At 43.4% G+C, this 18,551-nt stretch overlaps 1 protein-coding gene across 2 annotated transcripts; it reads left to right on the top strand.

Annotated features, from left to right (window-relative positions):
* Nucleotides 1–72: 72 nt before the first annotated feature.
* On the top strand, nucleotides 73–11,605 carry LOC310710018 (cytochrome P450 2J4-like). 2 transcript variants are annotated; one of them, XM_083510356.1, is made up of 10 exons: nucleotides 73–137; nucleotides 361–3,241; nucleotides 4,517–4,679; nucleotides 4,798–4,947; nucleotides 5,610–5,770; nucleotides 6,826–7,002; nucleotides 7,534–7,669; nucleotides 8,286–8,473; nucleotides 9,014–9,152; nucleotides 10,361–11,605. In XM_083510356.1, exons 2-10 carry the CDS (start codon nucleotides 3,041–3,043, stop codon nucleotides 10,534–10,536), a joined length of 1,491 nt encoding a protein of 496 aa, XP_083366482.1. In that variant the 5' UTR covers nucleotides 73–137; nucleotides 361–3,040; the 3' UTR covers nucleotides 10,537–11,605. The 2 variants fall into 2 exon arrangements, with proteins under 2 accessions (XP_083366482.1, XP_083366481.1); XM_083510355.1 differs by lacking the exon at nucleotides 73–137 and having other exon boundaries at nucleotides 221–3,241.
* The last annotated feature ends 6,946 nt before the right edge of the window (nucleotides 11,606–18,551 follow it).

Genomic DNA, 18,551 nt, shown 5'->3' with positions numbered 1-18,551 from the left:
TAGTGGCCCCAACCCCAAGGCAAATCTTACAGTAAATGTGCTTATAAATACGGTAAAATTGATGGGTTTAACTCTTGAATGTTGCCTAGGTTTTATTATTTTCCAAAAACATTATTGTTGTGCTTTAATATACAGTGGTACCTTGGGTTACATATGCTTCAGGTTACAGACTCCGCTAACCCAGAAATAGTGCTTCAGGTTAAGAACTTTGCTTCAGGATGAGAACAGAAATCGGGCTCCGGCGGCAGCAGGAGGCCCCATTAGCTAAAGTGGTGCTTCAGGTTAAGAACAGTTTCAGGTGAAGTACAGACCTCTGGAACAAATTAAGTACTTAACCCGAGGTACCACTGTACTACATAGTGGATAACAAGGTGAAAACTGAGTCTGCAAAGTGTTTTCCATGAAAATAGTTAAAAGTGGCAATTTGGCTGTCTGGGAGTGCATAGTGCTGACATTCACAGGGGCAGGGGCAGAGGAGAATGCCACAGAGAAGATACACACTCCCTTTCCTTATGATTGTGTGCAGATTTAAAAGTCCACTTGGAAAAGTTCAAGTTGAAGTTTCCTTGGGATATTGCACCTACAGTTCTTCAAGAGTTTTGGGCTTGCTGTATGCTTGGCCAGAACCAATCTCTGCTGTGGTGTTCTTTGGGAGAAGGAACGTGGAGTCTTATTATTGAATAATCATGGAGCAGATAAAGGCTTACTGTCATCTCTTTATAAAATTATATTGGATGCCACTGTAGGTGGACCAGCTGGTTAGAAGTTGTGCTGGGAACAAAATATCCAGCTTGACCAATATAGCTGCGCATGTATTGATACAAATGGGTTTGGGGAGAAGGTGCATATAGAAAACTCTCAAATAATGCAACGGAATGTACTCCTTATTCCAACTTATTATTCATCTTCTTCCAGTGAGTAAGGACAATAATGAAAGTTTAGAACAATTTCACCTGTATTGATCTGAATTCTAGTATATAGCCTTCCTGGAGAAACTCTCTCATAGATTACAGGTGTTGTGGGAGGACAGAAAAGAGATCAAATTCCAGCTATTTGGTTTCCTTTCATTTGAACATAAGAATGGACTTGGCATAGCTGGATAGCTTAAACAATATATAAATTGGTAAAGATATCCTGATGTCCATTGGGAAATATTGTTTGCCAGTAAGAAATTTTGCAAGAAGGTGACAGAAGAGGAAAACAACTCCTAAATATTAAGGTGCTGTTTTTGATAACTTACTAAGTTTATATCAATTCTATTGCCATGTGTCATATCTCATCTTGAATTACCATTGTGCGATCCGGATAAAGATAGCAGATGCAAAATCTCTTTGACAACATGTTCCCACAACCATAACTATCAACACTTTGACAACAGACAATTCAAAATGTGAAGGACTTATCAATGCATATGCTTTACGTTGACATTTGTGGCCTCCAAGATGGTACCAATATGCACTAAATTGATCTCAGGCACCTTTCCTACACACCAAGGCCTCTTTCTCCCACATTTATTTTTTATTTTAAATGAGGATTTTTTAAAAGCTCGGTTGTTTGGTTGGAAGTGAGGGTCTGTAATTTTTTTGTGCTTTGGTGTGTCTAGTTTATCTGCTTTTGGGTGGGTGCAAGTGGCTTGTTTGGTTCCGGGGACAGAGCTTTTCTGAGCATCACTATTATTTCTTCTGTGAAATAGCTATTTCCTGGTTCCCACAATAGTTTCAGAAATACCCCTGGGTCCTAAAAGGTGGGAGCCACTGGTTTCCACAGCAATAATTTAGCGACTGGGTTCTTTCATACCTTGACCTCCCGCAGCAGAAGTCCATGCTGTTGTAGCTTGCAGCCATTGTGCCGCCACGTGCACAGGGGCAGGAACAAGGGTTTCCTTCAGCTCCACAGTAGACAGAATTCCACCTGTCCAGCTGATTATCATCAGTTTTCGTATTCTTGTATTTAAGATGGGGAACCAAGGCTAAGAGATCATGGCTTGGCTACGACTAGTACTAGATGGTATAGTAGCACTCACTGGACCTCCCAAGAGCTGAGTTGCTCCTGCTTACTGGGAGCCAACCTAGCAGTTCGGAAGCGTGTCAAAGTGCAAGTAGATAAATAGGTACTGCTCCGGCGGGAAGGTAAACGGCGTTTCCATGCGCTGCTCTGGTTTCGCCAGAAGTGGCTTGGTCATGCTGGCCACATGACCTGGAAAAACTGTCTGCGGACAAATGTCAGCTCCCTTGGCCAATAAAGTGAGATGAGCGCCACAACCCCAGAGTTGTCTGCAACTGGATTTAACTGTCCGGGGTCCTGTACCTTTACTAGGAGGGAAAAAAGCAACACGACGGTGATGTTGGTGTGCTGTAAACACACCGATGAAGCCAATGCATTTGCATTGCACAAAGTTTCGCCCTTCTACGTGGTCTGCTACTGGCTAAAACTATCTTAGTACTAGATGTCTGTCCAGTGATCCCTGACTGTTGACCATACAACCTAGGGCTGTTGGGAGTTGGAGACCAAAAACATCTGGAGAGGTGCTGGTCAGTCTGTTGTCAAAGCAAAATCTAACCCATGCAATACTGAACAGAAGGCAAGCAGGTTGGCTTCTCTGGCTCCTTAGGCAGCGGGCAGAGCTGCTGAAACTACCACCGGTCCAAACATGTCAGGAACAGAAGACATCCTCCATAGTAAACGTTTTTAATTTCTTTATGGACAGTGCTTTGATTTGTAGTGGCAGAAAACCCCTTAGAAATGTCATGAATGAAAAGATCCTTTACTGTTTCACAAAAGTGAAAACAGGAAGGAAATATTCTAATTCAGAAAGTGGCTGTTCTCCACTCTCTTCCCCGCCCCCCTTGGTATAGTGAGTCATTAAGTCATCTCCTTCCTGCCTCTTTGTGGGCGTGATATATAATATATACAAACTTTGCCCTTATTTCAGGAACTTTAGCCAAGAGGGCAGGTGTGGCTGCTGTAGTGGAGCCGCATAAAGTTTCCCTTGACACACAGCAGACTGTTCTGACATAAGAACACCTAGGTGGGTTTGAAGATGCTGCTCCAGCTGCTCTCTGTCCTCTGGGAGGCCTTGTCCCTGCAGGTCGCTCTGGTGTTTCTTGCAACATTTCTACTTATTGCTGATTACAAGAAACAGATTGGTCCAAGGAATTTCCCCCCAGGGCCATGGCCTCTTCCCTTTGTGGGTAACATGCTGCATACGGATTTCAAGAAGCCTCAGATTTCAGTAGGAAAGGTAAGGTTGGAGGAAAGGGCTTTAGGGTGGTGTGGGATGTTTCTCCCTATAAGGTGCCCAGCCAAGTGGGTGCAAAATTGAGAAGATCCATTGGGGGGTACCAGATTTGGGCCTCACTCACTACCTAACAGCTATTTGTAACAAATCTGTGTCCTTAACTCCCATTTGCTTTCTATGGCTGGCAGAATATTGTGGGCGTGGGTGTGTATGTGTATGTGTATGTGTATGTATGTGTTGTTGTACATTGCCCTACCATCACTCCCCCTTTATCTTTGCAACAGCTTTGTGTGGTAGACTAGGCTAAGTTATAGGTAAAGGTAAAGGGACCCCTGACCATTAGGTCCAGTCGTGACCGACTCTGGGGTTGTGGCGCTCATCTTGCTTTATTGGCTGAGGGAGCTTCCTGGGCATGAGGCCAGCATGACTAAGCCGCTTCTGGCGAACCAGAGCAGCACACGGAAATGCCGTTTACCTATCCGCCGGAGCATTACCTATTTATCTACTTGCACTTTGACATGCCTTTGAACTGCTAGGTTGGCAGGAGCGGGGACTGAACAATGGGAGCTCACCCCATCGCAGGGATTCGAACCGCCGACCTTCTGATCGGCAAGCCCTAGGCTCTGTGGTTTAACCCACAGCGCCACCCACGTCCCTAGGCTAAGTTACTACATTCAAATAAGCAGCAAGTCTTGTGAACAGATTGCAGGTGAAGAATGGAGGGGGCCTGTCCATTTACAGCCCCTTGAAACCATTTTGGCAACTCTTATGTCCCTGATATATTTGACGGCAATCAAAGTTTCCTTCTTCTATACAGGCATTCAAGAAACATCAGGTACACAGACATAAAATCGCAATTCTTTGTCACTCTCCCTCCAGTCTGCCAACAGATTAATATATAACATATTAGATAGGATATTATATATTCTTCCTCCATCTCCATTCGGGTTCTAGGGCTGCTCAGTGATACTAAAACTCCAGTGACACATAATGTGGCATTTTTGGGCTGGTGGCAAAAAAGATCAGGGAGAAGAACCTGGACAAAATTGCAGTAAACTGTAAGGGAGATTCAGAGGTCTAAACTGGGAAAAAACCTATGTTGTGTGGAGTCCCCAAACTACACATGCGTCTGCACTTTATAGTTTTGACAATTCAGGCAGTGACTCTGTTTTTTATATACAATTATATAGTTATGTTGATACATCTTCTCCTGATAGTATTTTGTAATGGACTTTGGCTAGTACACTAAAGCTTATTCACCTTACTGTCTCCATTCAGCTTGCAGAAAAATATGGCAATGTATTCGGCCTTCGTTATGGAAGCACGAGGGTTGTGGCTGTGAATGGATTACACCTGGTGAAAGAGGCTCTTGTCCATCAAGGAGAATATTTTGTAGATCGACCAAAAGCCCCTGTTATTGATAAGTTATTTGGGTCACTTGGTAAGTTTCAGTTACTATGGTCAATGATTTGGATAATTAAAATTCATTTTTTAATGATATGCACTGATTGCTAAATCTACTTACTTGCTGTACGTACTTATTACTCCTTCCCATCTAGGACTGGTCTTCTCTAATGGTCTCATCTGGAAACAACAAAGACGATTTGCCTTATCAACACTCAGAAACTTTGGTTTGGGCAAAAGGTCTTTAGAAGAAAGAATACAGGAAGAAAGCCGTTACTTAAACGAAGCAATAGAAGCTGAGAAAGGTGAGAACCAGAATCAATAAACCTGGGGAATATTTACGCTGCTCTTTTCTATGAACAAGATCAAAAATACATTAGCCAGGGTGCGAAGCTCTTTAGCATTATTTCTTCACGTAAACGTAGCTCTGCTTGGACTGGAATGACTCTGTGATGGCAAAGGGGGTGTTGATAGGAAGCTCTTTGTGGTGCACAAAAGTTCTAGTGTGAAGCTTTGTGCTGGAACCTCAAGGCCACTGAACTAGAACAGACTTAAGAACAAAGATGGAGTGTCTGGGCTGAGAAGGTGTGCAGATTTTGATGATTTGACAAGCAACATCACAAATAGAATAGGGTTTGAAGTGCAATCATTTTGGTATATTTTGGTATATACTGTCTTTGAGACTGTCCTTACCCTTTTTGACAGCCATTGTTACAGAATAATCCTTACTGTGGAATAATCCTTGTCTATGGAGAATATAAATGCTCACTTGAAGATATAAATGGGCCGCAGAGTCCTGGGTGTCCCAGGTTAAATTACAAGATATAATGTTAATACGAAATGCTTTATTTGGCTAAAACAAATCCTGCCTCATCAACACGCAACCACTTTCCCCACTTTATGTTTTTGTTATATGGAAGCTAGAAGCACCCCAATTCCTTCTGCACCATTTTCTCTCCCTCTCCAGGGCAGCCATTTGACCCTCACTTTCAGATTAATAATGCTGTTTCAAATATCATCTGTTCCATCACTTTTGGGGACCGCTTTGAATACCATGACAATCGCTTCCAGAAGCTACTGCACTTGCTTGATGAGGCATTGCTTATTCAGGGAAGTGTTTGGAGTATGGTAGGTCTTCTCTGAGTTCTTTTGCATATAACCACAACACAATTGCTTGGGCTCCAGTCACATTCCCACATTATTGCTGACTGTGAAATCATTTGCTTTGGTCCTCCTGTTTCTTCATGTTCAGATTTCTGTTTTCCCTGTCCTGTTCATTCAAGCATCTTGTTCCATCCATTTTCCTTTGCCCCCTAGCATTGTTTATTAAAGCACTGAATATGTAAACGTTGGGATGTGTTCAGTAACGTAAAGTGGGAGGCCGAATCATGTGTTACAGCACAGATCATATTTTTATTGGGGGGAATAACATGTGTGACTGAATAAAATCAAGGTGTGTGAACAGAGTGAGGCCATCACAAATTATATACATAGAGTGAGCTGCCATTGTTCTGTCCCAGCTTCTGCCAACCTAGCACTTCGAAATAATACAAGTAGATAAATAGGTACCATTGTGGCAGGAAGGTAAACAGCATTTATGTACGCTCTGGCACTCATCATGGTGACCTGTTGCACCAGAAGTGGTTTATTCATGCTGGCCACATGACCCAGAAAGCTGTTTGTGGAGAAATGCCAGCTGAAAAGCAAGATGAATGCTGCATCCCATAGTCACCTTTGACTGGACTTAACTGTCCCGGGGTCCTTTGCCTTTACATGGATTAATTCTACACATACACCACTTACAATCTGTGTGTGAAGATGCATATCATTAAAGAGAAAATCTACAGATTCATGAGATGAGCTGCCATTGATACATACAATTTTCAAAATGGTAATCATCTTCATGGGAATTACAAGTTGTGCTTGTAGAACTAACCACAATGTTGCCATTTGATTTGCAATCTGTACATTCTAACCAAGAAGTTAAGACATTGCTATAGGGTCCCATCATAAGCAGTGGTGAGTGCAATATTTACTCTGGTTCCAAGAGAGTCTGCCATCTTTGAGCCTGTGCACACCAGCCTTTATCACTGCTAGCCTATTTCCCATGACAGCAGCATGATGTGAATGTTTTTGAGAGGGTTTTCCCTTCACATATGTGATGTTAGTGTTTGTTTCCTCAGCTGTACAATATCATTCCCTCTGTCATGAAATACCTGCCAGGGCCCCATCACACACTTTTTAAAAAATGGGAGCAGTTGAAATCCTTTGTGAGAGAAATTATTGAAAAACACAAAGAAGACTGGAACCCATCTGAACCCAGAGACTTCATAGATGCCTACCTAAATGAAATGGCCAAGGTAAGAGAAGTAAAGGACAAAATGTATATGTATATATTTAATAATAAAATAGTAGCAGAAGGCAGAGAAACAATATTAAAACCAGAACTAGTCTTGTGGTTTGTCTGAGTTGCCCCTAATGGCTGACCACATTTCAATATTTCCATTGACTTTATGACTTCAGACAAAATATATTTCTGCATGCACAGGTCAATATATTTTGTGGGGAGACACCTCCCCACTTGTTCACTGCTGGGATTTCACCACTTGCCGGTGGTTTGTGAGAGCAAACGGTTGACATGACTAAAAGAATCACTGCCTCAGTTGTCTGAATAAACCTCCTCTAAGGCTTTGGCGTCCTTGACCAGAACAAACCCATACTTAATGCCAGCATCAGTGATTCACAGGACTGTTACCTTGAGCTTCCTAAATCCTGGACACTTTTCAGGAGTAGAGCCCTTGCCTCCCCTAGTGATCTCTTGACTTGTGGGTCTGACAGTAGGATGGTGTTTTTAATGGCTGCTTAACTCCTTGGTGCATTTCTGTTTTAAGGAGGATTCTGTTTCCAATTTCCATGAAGAAAACCTCCTACATTCAGCACTGGATTTATTTCTTGCTGGAACGGAAACAACTTCTACAACCCTGCGTTGGGGTTTGCTGTATATGGCCATTTATCCAGATATTCAAGGTAGAACTGTAGTTGGCTCATTTGTCTTTCCTTACTTTGGGTTGTACATAACAAAGGCCTACTGAAAGCAAACATCAATATATAATCTTATCATTAGATGCTGAAAAGGTCTTTGACAAAATATATAAACAGAATATGGTGGCTGTACTAAACTAATGGTGGCTGGATTTCCTTTGGAATGCAAAAAATGGATTAAGATATGTGATTTGCCCACATCTAGACTAAATGTAAATACCATGTTTTCTGCTACTTTAGAGGAACTAGACAAGGATTTCCATTTTCACCGTTACTTTTCAATATTTACATGGAACCCTTAGCTTGCGCAACATGAGTTGAATACAAATTGGTTTTATTTACAGATGATATTCTTTTGTTTACTTCTAAATCCTCGTTTGCTGATGCAGATCATGGGGGCCTTTCCTAAAATAACAGGATACTCTGCTGACTGGTCCAAATGAAAATTGATTGCAATAAGTGAAAATTTGGTTACCCATCCATTTAAGGAGTATCAATTCTATGTCTGCTCAAATCTGTTAAATATTATAGATGGGCCATCCCTACAGATCTTAGAAAAAGTCTATCCTTGTGTTGATGGGAGATTTTCTTTTATTTGCAGCAAAAGTCCAAGCGGAAATAGATTCTGTGATTGGCCAGTCTCGCCAGCCAGCGATGGATGACAGGGACAGAATGCCATACACCAATGCAGTTGTTCATGAAATTCAAAGAATAAGCAACATTATACCTTTGAATGTGCCTCGATTGACAACTAAGGACACTACACTGGCTGGGTTTCATATTCCCAAAGTAAATGCTAAGAAGATATACCTTTCTTATAAGCCATTCCTCTTCTCTTGAGATGTGAAAACTTGATGCCAAAGTTCTAAGTCAGGGATAGCCAGTGTGCTGCTCCCAAGATGCTGTTGAACTCCTTCTGCTTGAGCCAGCATGGCGACTGGGCAGGGTCTGGGGTGTTCTTTGGGCACATCAAGATCTGGAGTGGAGGGAAGGGGTTATAGCTAGATAGACTTTTGGTTCTTTCCAACCCCTGGCAAAAATGGATTCCAAGCGCAGTCTGTACCATTTGTATGGATAGCCAGTTACTTTCTTTTCTTTTCGCTTTTTAAAAAATGACCATTACTAATAACCCAAATTGCTTCACTTGGCACCTGGCGTTTCCTATCCTACTTTGAATATATTTTAAAACCTAACCTGTGTTTTCAAAACATCCTTTCTGAGTTGGACTTGGATCTAGGAAGCTTAGTACAGCTATAGTTGCACAGATCTAAACACAAAGATTTCTCTGCTCGTTCTAATCTGCCGTCTTCTTTGCTTCTTCTTTGTCAGGGAAGCTTCTTGGCCACCAACTTGACCTCACTGCACTTTGACAAGGATGAGTGGGAAACACCCAATGTGTTTAATCCTGGTCATTTCCTAGAGAATGGTCAGTTCAGGAAAAGGGAAGCGTTCCTGCCATTCTCTGCAGGTAACAAAAGTTGATCCATGGCTCCTTAGAATTGCAACAGAGACTGCATGATGATGGCTTGGTTGCTTGGAGCCTGGTGTACTACAGGGGTCGCCTCCCTATTGGGGCCTGTGGTCACATTTAGGATTGCGAGGAAGTACTGTGGATGCAGGGGACGCGGGTGGCCCTGTGGGTTAAACCACAGAGCCTAGGACTTGCTGATCGGAAGGTTGGCGGTTCGAATCCCCGTGATGGGGTGAGTTCCCGCTGCTCGGTCCCTGCTCCTGCCAACCTAGCAGTTCAAAAGCACGTCAAAGTGCAAGTAGATAAATAGGTACTGTTCCGACGGAAAGGTAAACGGCATTTCCATGCGCTGCTCTGGTTCGCCAGAAGCGGCTTAGTCCTGCTGGCCACATGACCCAGAAGCTGTACGCAGGCTCCCTCAGCCAATAAAGGGGATGAGCACTGCAACCCCAGACTTGGTCACGACTGGATCTAATGGTCCGGGGTCCCTTTACCTTTACCTTTACAGTGGATGCAAGTCACAAAATGGCTACCATAGATAAGGTTACCAGATTTTTTTCAATGAATCCGGGGACACTTTTCAACTTCCTACTAAATAGATGGATTTTGTCAGGGGACTGATTTATAAATCCAGGGACTGTTCCCGGGAAGCGGGGATGTCTGGTAACCTTACCATAGAAGGTGTGAAGTTACACAAAATGGTGTTTCTATACTCTTCCCCTCCCCCCCCCCACCCAGTAAGCCATGTGGATTTTTTGGGGAATATCTGCAGACATTTTTCTCAGGTGCCATAAGTGGCACAGGTGCTCCACAAGTGGACAACAGCTGATATATTTTTTCATAGTTTCCCCAAGGAAGAGAAACCCACTTCCATCTTGAACTTGAGGAACTGTTTGCCCACACCCTTATCTAAGATATATGCAGATTAGGTAGATTCCTAATAAAATATAATTCAAATTGGTTTTTTTCTCCAAAACTGCATATGAGATAAATTTATGTAATTCAAATATATCTATTCCAAATTCAGTAAAACAGTGATCATATTTGTTCAGTGTTCCCATTTGCTTGATTAGGAAGTAGGACCCACTTCTATATTTATTTTGCAACAACATAATTATTTTTTAAATTATTTGGTCTGCCCGTGTTGTTAAATTGTGCAAAAGCTCTCAACTGAAACAGTCTTTTTCTCCCCCACCCCCTTCTAGGAAAGCGAGCTTGTCTGGGAGAGCAGCTGGCGAGGACCGAGCTCTTCATTTTCTTCACTGCCCTAATTCAGAAGTTCACATTTCAGGCTCCAAAGGATGTGACATTAAACTGTGAATTTAGGATAGGTCTGACCGTGTCTCCCCTGCCATACCGGATATGTGCATTCTCTCGCTAAGAGGGCCCACTTTACATCATTGCCATTTCTTCAATAAGTAGGATTAATTTATGGTGTAGGAACAGAACTTTGGCTTAATCCAAATTGATTGATTTGAATAACAGAATTTGAATGAGGGGGTGGAGCGGAGATAGCAAACAAGAAGTGAAACTAGACAAAGAGTCCTGTTTTCCTTTCCTCCCTCACAATGCAGTAGTTTCAATGTTTCAGCTTCATTCTTAATCTAGCTGAGTAGACTTGTGTACATTGTAAGGTCAGTTAACTATCCAGGCAATTCTCTTTGAGTGCCTGGACTTTGACATCCACCCACCCACTACTTATTTGCACAGAACAGTTTCTAGGGAATACTTATCTGAGGTGTGTCCAGGCAAGTTAAAACAGACAACTGGAATTAGCAGCTCTTTAGGACCCTGGGGTGTTTCTATCACCAGCTGTCCCAAACATCTCAGATTGGCTGAAAGCATAGAAGCAGGTGCTGCTTGTTTTACTCCCTCTTTCCTTGGGAGAGAGAACAAATGGCTTGCTGCTTTTACCCCATTTCCTTTAAGGAAGGTCAAGACAATGGTGGGGTCCCCTAGCTGACACTGGTCCAGTTCAAAAGAGCGTAGAGCACACATCTTCCTGCATAGCTCTGACCCGTCTTGTCCAGGAGGAAGACAGCTGGTAGGTGCTGCTGCTGCTGCTGCAGGGGGGCTTCAAAATGGGGGGCTCCTGGGAGGTTGTGGGCTTATGCTGGCCCTAGCAGTGGTGAGAAAAAGGCATTGCTTTCCTTGAAAGGATATGTGTGATCACAAGTGAAGATAAAAATCTAATGGAATGCTCAACATATGTTTATAAAATCAAAATGCAAAGTTTAATTGTTCTTCTAAATATCCTAAGGTAAGGTAAAAAGGTAAAGGGCCTCTGGATGGTTAAGTCCAGTGGAATTTGACTATGGGATGCAGCGCTCATCTCTGCTTTCAGGTTGCTCAGAGTTGGATTGTAGTCAATGGATTTTCCACAGGTTATATTGTTTTTCAGAAGCATTATTGTTGTGATTCAATAAACATAGTGGATAACAAGGTTAAAACTGAGTCTGCAAAGTGATTTCCATGAAAATAGTTAAAAGTGGCAATTTGGCTGTTAGTGGGAAATTGCAGGTTTAAACCACAAGGGACTATTAGTTCCACGTTATACTGCGACATCATCTGCTATAAGCATAGCAATTGCTAAAGACTGACTGATTTTGTAGCTCTGTTTCATTTCTAATTAATGAATGGTGTCCTAAAGTGAAATTCCCACAGCCGGGCTCTATTCTGTTAAGCTAAAAGCAACACAAACAATTGTAAAAGATGGACCATTCACTGGGACTACCGGCTTGTTACTCAGAGGGATTTAGATAGAAATAGCTTGTAGCTGCAAACATGAAATATCTTAACAAGTAAGGACCAGGATTTGGGAAGGCCTTCCTTTCTTTGCCTGACTTTTCATTTTAGTGCAAAGTTCTTCAATCATGGGTCTCTGTATGTTGCTGTACTACAACTCCCATCATGCACACCTGGCTTAATCAATGAGCAAGGATGATTGAAGCTGTAATCCAGCAACATTTGAGGCTACTTTAGCATGCATTCCTGTCATTCACAGGGCAAGCAGCAATGTCACTCAGAAGACATGCCCTCTTTCTATCAGTACTACTGAGTGCAGCTTTACAAAGTCCAGTTGAAAAAGTTGAAGCAGATGTTTAGTGGGGCTGTTGTGCCTGCACTTCTTGGAGAGTCTCGGGCTAGATACATATATGTCTTGAGCCAACTTCTGCTCTAGTGTTTTTTGGAAGAAGGAACACAGAGTCTTAAGCCCTTTGAACAAATATTATTGAATAATGATGGTGTGGATAAAGGTTGACTCTCAGCTCTTTATAAAGTAATATTGGGTACCACTGTAGGTGGATGTGCTGGGGTCAAACTGCAGTTTTCCCTAGATGACAGAGACGGGGAAGGGTTGTGGGGAAAGTCACCTCATAAACCAATCTTTGTTTCTTTGAGGGAATTACCTTTACTACACAGCTGGAATTTAACACCCAAGCATTTGGCCCACAGTGCATCAGTCCGTCGTCCCCCCCCCCCATGTATTGAGTGTGTTTGTCACCAGGTGGGCATGTATTGATACACATGGTAGTATTGTTTGAGGGTTGAATGCTTTGGGGAGAAGTTGTTTCTAGAAATTTCTAAAATCATGCAACAGGATGCAGTCCTTTACCCCATGTTTGGTACTATTGAATCTGTTCAAAGATCCAAATAAGGTTTTAAAGAATGAGGATCTTATCATTCACCTTTTTCTTGTAACTGGGTGGACAATAAGAAAGCTTGGAAGGATCTGATTTACTGGCATCTTAAATTCTGGCATATAGCATTTTGCTAGATAATGTTTCTCGTAAACTAGTTACTATTGCGCGATGGGGCAATTGGGTAAAAATCAAATTGCAGCCATTTGCTTTTGGGGCATATAGTGGTTTAATTTGCTGGAATGGGAATGTATAAATGTGTACTGCTGTGTGTTTACAGAAAGCACTTTGAGTTTTGAGTGGTTAAATATTTAATTCTAGTAGGTTCCCTAGTAGCTCTCATGGGGTTGGTTAATTTTGGTCACATAAGAAGTATTGGGTCACAGGCTACGTTTTGTGTGACTTCACTGTGATGACACAGCGTTGGAAGATGGGTGAGTAATCTGTTAGGAACCCTGCAGGAGACAGTGTCAGAAATCCTCTCTGGACGCTGCTGGGAGTACAGGAGCGAATGCTTCTTTCTACGAAGGAGAGAGAGACAGAGTGCAATGCATCAGTTAACGAGAGCTCTCCGAAGGCAGCTGAGCTGAAGACTGCTGAAACTTGAAAGCCACCTCTTCAAAGAGCTGTGCAGCCTAGTAAAGTACAGGTTGAGTGCAAAGCTGGAAGAGGGAGAGGCACAGTTCGACTGAATGTTTAAGCAAGCAGCTGTAGTACTCTGCAACTAAGTGAAGCTACGCCCATGTTGGATAAGCATGTGTCTTGTAAATATTCTGCATATATTTTTCTTTTTATCATCTGTTCTGGAAATAAAGCTTTAGAATATTTAATGAGGGTCTGGTCAATGCTTTAATTCCTAAAGGGGAGTCAGTCTTAGATATGATTTAGCTTCTGAGCTGCTAAATATCGCTACTCTGCAACAGGTTTCCCTCTATTCCAAGTCATGTATCCATAGTAGGGACTGGAGGAAAAATGACCGCTGAGAGGAGTGCAGAGAAAAGAAGCACCATGGTGCATCTGAAGCAACAGAACTGGATGCCTTCATCTATCCCAGCTGCAACAAGACATGTCTCTCCCACATCAATCTCTACAGCCACAGCAGCCACTGTCACCTGCCAATAGCTTGACCTCACCCCCAAAGCACACTCCTCCATTGTCTTCTGAGACAGACGGATGCCAGCCAACATTTGAACATACAGATGGACAGGGGCATGGCAAGATAGTAAAAGTTGTTAATTTCTTTCAAGTTCTCAATCCTTGATCTAGTCAGTTTGTGGCCAAGGCACAGGGCCAGTCCTACCATCGGGCTGTGTGAGGTGACATATGCTGGCAGGAGGTGCTGATGGCAGGAAGACTTTAGCAAACAGCAGGCCCCTAGTCCCATGACAAGGAAACTTCAAGGCATGTTCTTCTGCCAACCCGAAGAAGAAGAAGAAAGCATTTCCTCCTCTTCCACTTGTTGCTCCACTCTGTCTGGATGTGGCTGCTGCTTGGCCACGCTGAGAGGGCCTCAGGGACAGGTGTCTGCCCACCGTGGCAAGTCAGGTGTCTGGGCAGGCAAGGCCTGGGGCCTGGGCAAGTGCACAAAGCTCTCTGAGGCATATTGGCTGGCAGTGAGATGGGTGGAGGCAAGTGGGCAGGCAGGCAAGCATCGTTGGCACCTGGCTGAGCTCAACTCCTGCAGGTGTGCAGGCTGCGGTGCCGTCTCACCCAGCGAGCCTCACTCACTGAGCTTGGAGGGGAAGAAATGGAGTTCCTGGTTTCAGGGCCAGTCTGACTACTGGCAGTGCCGTTTTCTCATTTGCCTCAGACGGCAAGATGTCTTGAGCCAGGCCTGCCAAGGCAAAATTGAACCTATGCAGTATAGAACAGAAGGCCATTGAATTGACTCCTCTGACCACTTATCAAGATATTAGTCCAAAGGTCTCAGGAACAGGATCATACTCCATGGCACAGGGCACAGACTTTGAAGAGAATTCTAGAAATGTTGGGAAGGATACTTACTTTTCTTCTTCAGAAATGTGAAAACAAGAAGGAAATATTCTGACTGAGAAAGCTATGCTCCCCCCTTCCACCTAGGAAGAGTTACTCATTGAGGGCATGAAGGGTTACTCATTGAGGGTTACTCTTTGTGGGCATGATGTATAATATGGTTACCAGATTTTTTTCAATGAATCCGGGGGCACTTTTTTTTTGAAGCTGAGTAGCAACAGGGAGTCAGTAGTGGGGATGGTGAGGCAAAAGACCCTGGGCCGAAGCATACATGCATATTATATAAAAGTGCAAAGCCCTTCTTTCGCACCCTGTGAAACATAAATGCACAGTTTTTTAAAAACCTGGCAGGCTGGCAGGCTGTGACTCCCAAGCCTCCCCTGATAGTCAAAACAAAGGGGGAAGGGGGCAGGAGATCTCACAAGACACATCATATGTGCACAAGACACATCATATGGGGATTTCAGGCGAGGAAAAATGTCGGGCGTCACAGCAGCGAGCAGCTCCTGAAGCCAGCCAGAACCAACTGCGCTACCAGGCTGGCTCCAAGCTGCTGAGGCTGCTGATACTACTTTTCTCGGGGACAGGTTTGCAAATCTGGGGACATTCCGGGAACGGGGGATGTCTGGTAACCCTAATGTATAATGATGTGTGGAAACTTTGCCCTCAGTTCTAACAGGAACGTTAGCCAAGAGGGCAGGTGTGGCTGCTCTACCTGCATGAAATTTGGATTCCCTTGACAGATAGCAGTCCATTCTGACAAAGGAAGGCTAGAAGGGTTTGAAGATGCTGCTCCAGCTGCTGTCTGCCCTCTGGGAGGCCTTGTCCCTGCAGGTCGTTCTGGCGTTTCTGGCTGCATTTCTGGCTTCAAGAAACAGATTCACCCAAGGAATTTCCCCCCAGGGCCCAGGCCTCTTTCTTTTCTGGGTAATATGCTACATATAGATACCAAGAAGCTCCATTTGAAACTATGGAAGGTAAGGATGAAGAATCATGGCATGAGTTTAGCCTGACATTGCACTGTACAGGAGTGTAAGAGCTTCACTGCAGGTTAAGGCTAAGAGCCCCCCCCCCCAATCTAGCATCCTTAGACTGGTAAGCCAGATGTCTCCGAGAAGACCACAAACAGGGCACAAAGACAAATGCCTCTGCTGTTGTTTGTTCCCAGCATCTGATATCCAGATATGTATTGCCTCTGAACACAGGATCTATTTTCGTTTTTCGTCTTGCGAAGCAAGCCCATAGGGAAATTCGTCTTGCGAAGCAGCTCAAAAAACGGAAAACCCTTTCGTCTAGCGAGTTTTCCATCTTGCGAGGCATTCATCTTGCAGGGCACCACTGTACAGGGAGAATCTTCCCACAGGACAGGGTAAGGGGTGGGGTGGGAAATCGAACAGGAAAAAGGGGGAATTAAATTATTTAAGGGACTAGAGAGGATTAAAAGAAGGGGGAAATAAAGAAATGTAACCAGACAATGAGAAGATTGCATCACTGTCCTCCAGACAGTCCAAGTGCTCCATGTGATCCGGTGCCCACAGCGAAAGAGAAAGGAACATGCTGTGAGCCTTGTTTAAATAACCTCTGTTCCTACCCCTAACTTGGCAACATCAAATTTACCCCAGTAACACCAACCACCAATCCGATCCAAGACCCTTCAATCTATCCTGCCTGGCAACCATGGGGTGCTTTGCTCGGCCCCATCCACAACACGTGCTCTCCTTTAATGAGAACACGCTTTCTCAACATTCAGAGCAATTTATCTAACTCGCTTGGAACAAACTGTCCAGTGGAGCATGCTCAAATTTGTATACCGTGGTACCTCGGGTTAAGAACTTAATTCGTTCTGGAGGTCTGTTCTTAACCTGAAACTGTTCTTAACCTGAAGCATCACTTTAGCTAATGGGGCCTCCCACTGCCGCCGCGCTGCTGGAGCACGATTTCTGTTCTCATCCTGAAGCAAAGTTCTTAACCTGAGGTACTATTTCTGGGTTAGCGGAGTCTGTAACCTGAAGCGCATGTAACCTCAAGCGTCTGTAATCCGAGTTACCACTGTACAATTTACAAAGTGTATTGGACCCCTGTAGAGCTGCTAGAAGTTCTCCTTTTCAGCAAGTACTGAGTTGTTTTCTCTGATTTTATGTATTAAACAGGATTTATATACTGTTTAATCATAAAAAACCCAAGCAGTTTATGAATGGAAGTTTTCTATGCATAACTGTTGTATAAAGCAAGCCTTGCTTCTTCTTCCTATTGCATTTTGGGAAGTCTCATTTATAATCCTCTCTCTTGCTTATAATCTTTTCTCTTCTTGTTACAAAGTGTATAAGGCATCAAGGCCACATACCAAAGATCTTTCCTCATGTGCTCAGTTCAAAAAGTTCATGTTTACCCGCTCCCAATTATATTCTTTATGTTATGATAAATCATTAGTAATTGCTTTAAGTCATGCTATAATCAATCTCTAGTTTTAATTTGATAAGGAGCTGTCATAACTGTCTGAGCTCTAGCTCTTTCTTACAATTTGATGTATTGAAGATTAATATACTTACATAATCCCTCCTTGTAATTATACTATCCAATAAGAAATGAGCTTCTTTGTCTTCGTATCAACCAATCAGCAACTAGCACACCCATTGCAATGCTAGTTAATATTCAATAAAAGAGAGCTCTCGGGGTTTTGCCCCAGGAAGACGCCTCTCATTGACACCTGCTGCTTGTTTGTCTGACTTTCATTCCAACAAGTTTACAGAAAGTTTGTGTTATGTACTCAGTGGTCCGGACTAGGATTCTTTGCCCCTCTGTTCTGATTCGATACATGATATCCAATCAATAGCATTGTCAGGTTACTGGCATTGGCTCTTAAGCTCTGAGTTACAATTCGCAGCTTGGGGGTTTAGACAACCAAACATGTTGAGAGTATGAGTGGCCCAGGCCTTCAGAAATACATATGTTATTACAGTGGTGCCCCGCAAGACGAATGCCTCGCAAGACAGAAAACTCACTAGACGAAAGAGTTTTCCGTTTTGGAGGTGCTTCACAAAACGAATCTCCTATGGGCTTGCTTCGCAAGACGACAATGGCTTGCGAGTTCCTGCTGGTTTTTTCCCCCTCCCCCCTTTTTTCTAAGCCGCTAAGCCACTTATCAACTGATCCGATCAGCAGATAAGCGCTAAAAGCCTCTAATAGCGCTAATCCGCTAATCCTTCAATGGGCTTGCTTCGCAAGACGAAAAAAACCGCTAGACGAAGAGAATCACAGAACGGATTCTTTTCGTCTTGCAAGGCACCACTGTACTTGCTTTGCCCCTGTTGCTTTGTTCTGTTTGCTCAATAAAGTCTCTTGCTGTAATCACTATGTCTCACCTCGTAGAAACTCACGTATACTTCAGCATGCATTCAAATTAGTGCATTAACATGTAACATGGAAACAGTGTGTCCTACTTTCATGAGAACACTGTTGTAGGACAGGACTGCAGAGCTCAAATGCTGGTGCTACTAAAGACAAGTGTGTGTGTTCTCCGATATGGAAACTGTATGGCCATAGCTCAGTGCTGGTGTATCTGGATTGCATGCAGAAGGCACCAGATTCTATCTCCAGGTATGTAGGGAAATATCCCTTGCCTGCCAGTGAAATTCTTGCCTGAATACAGCTATTGTGTTCCCAATCTGTTGTTCCAGTCTGCAGGGAAGTCCAGAGCTGGCAGCCTCAGACCCCTGGGCTGGATGTGGCTCTCCTGCTTGTTCTGTACCACCCTTGGGCTATG

Source organism: Podarcis liolepis (assembly GCF_965112155.1).
Source record: "Podarcis liolepis genome assembly, chromosome: 6".
Lineage (NCBI taxonomy): Eukaryota > Metazoa > Chordata > Lepidosauria > Squamata > Lacertidae > Podarcis > Podarcis liolepis.
The sequence above is the reverse complement of the archived record's forward strand: the minus strand, read 5'-3'. Positions and strand labels throughout refer to the sequence as shown.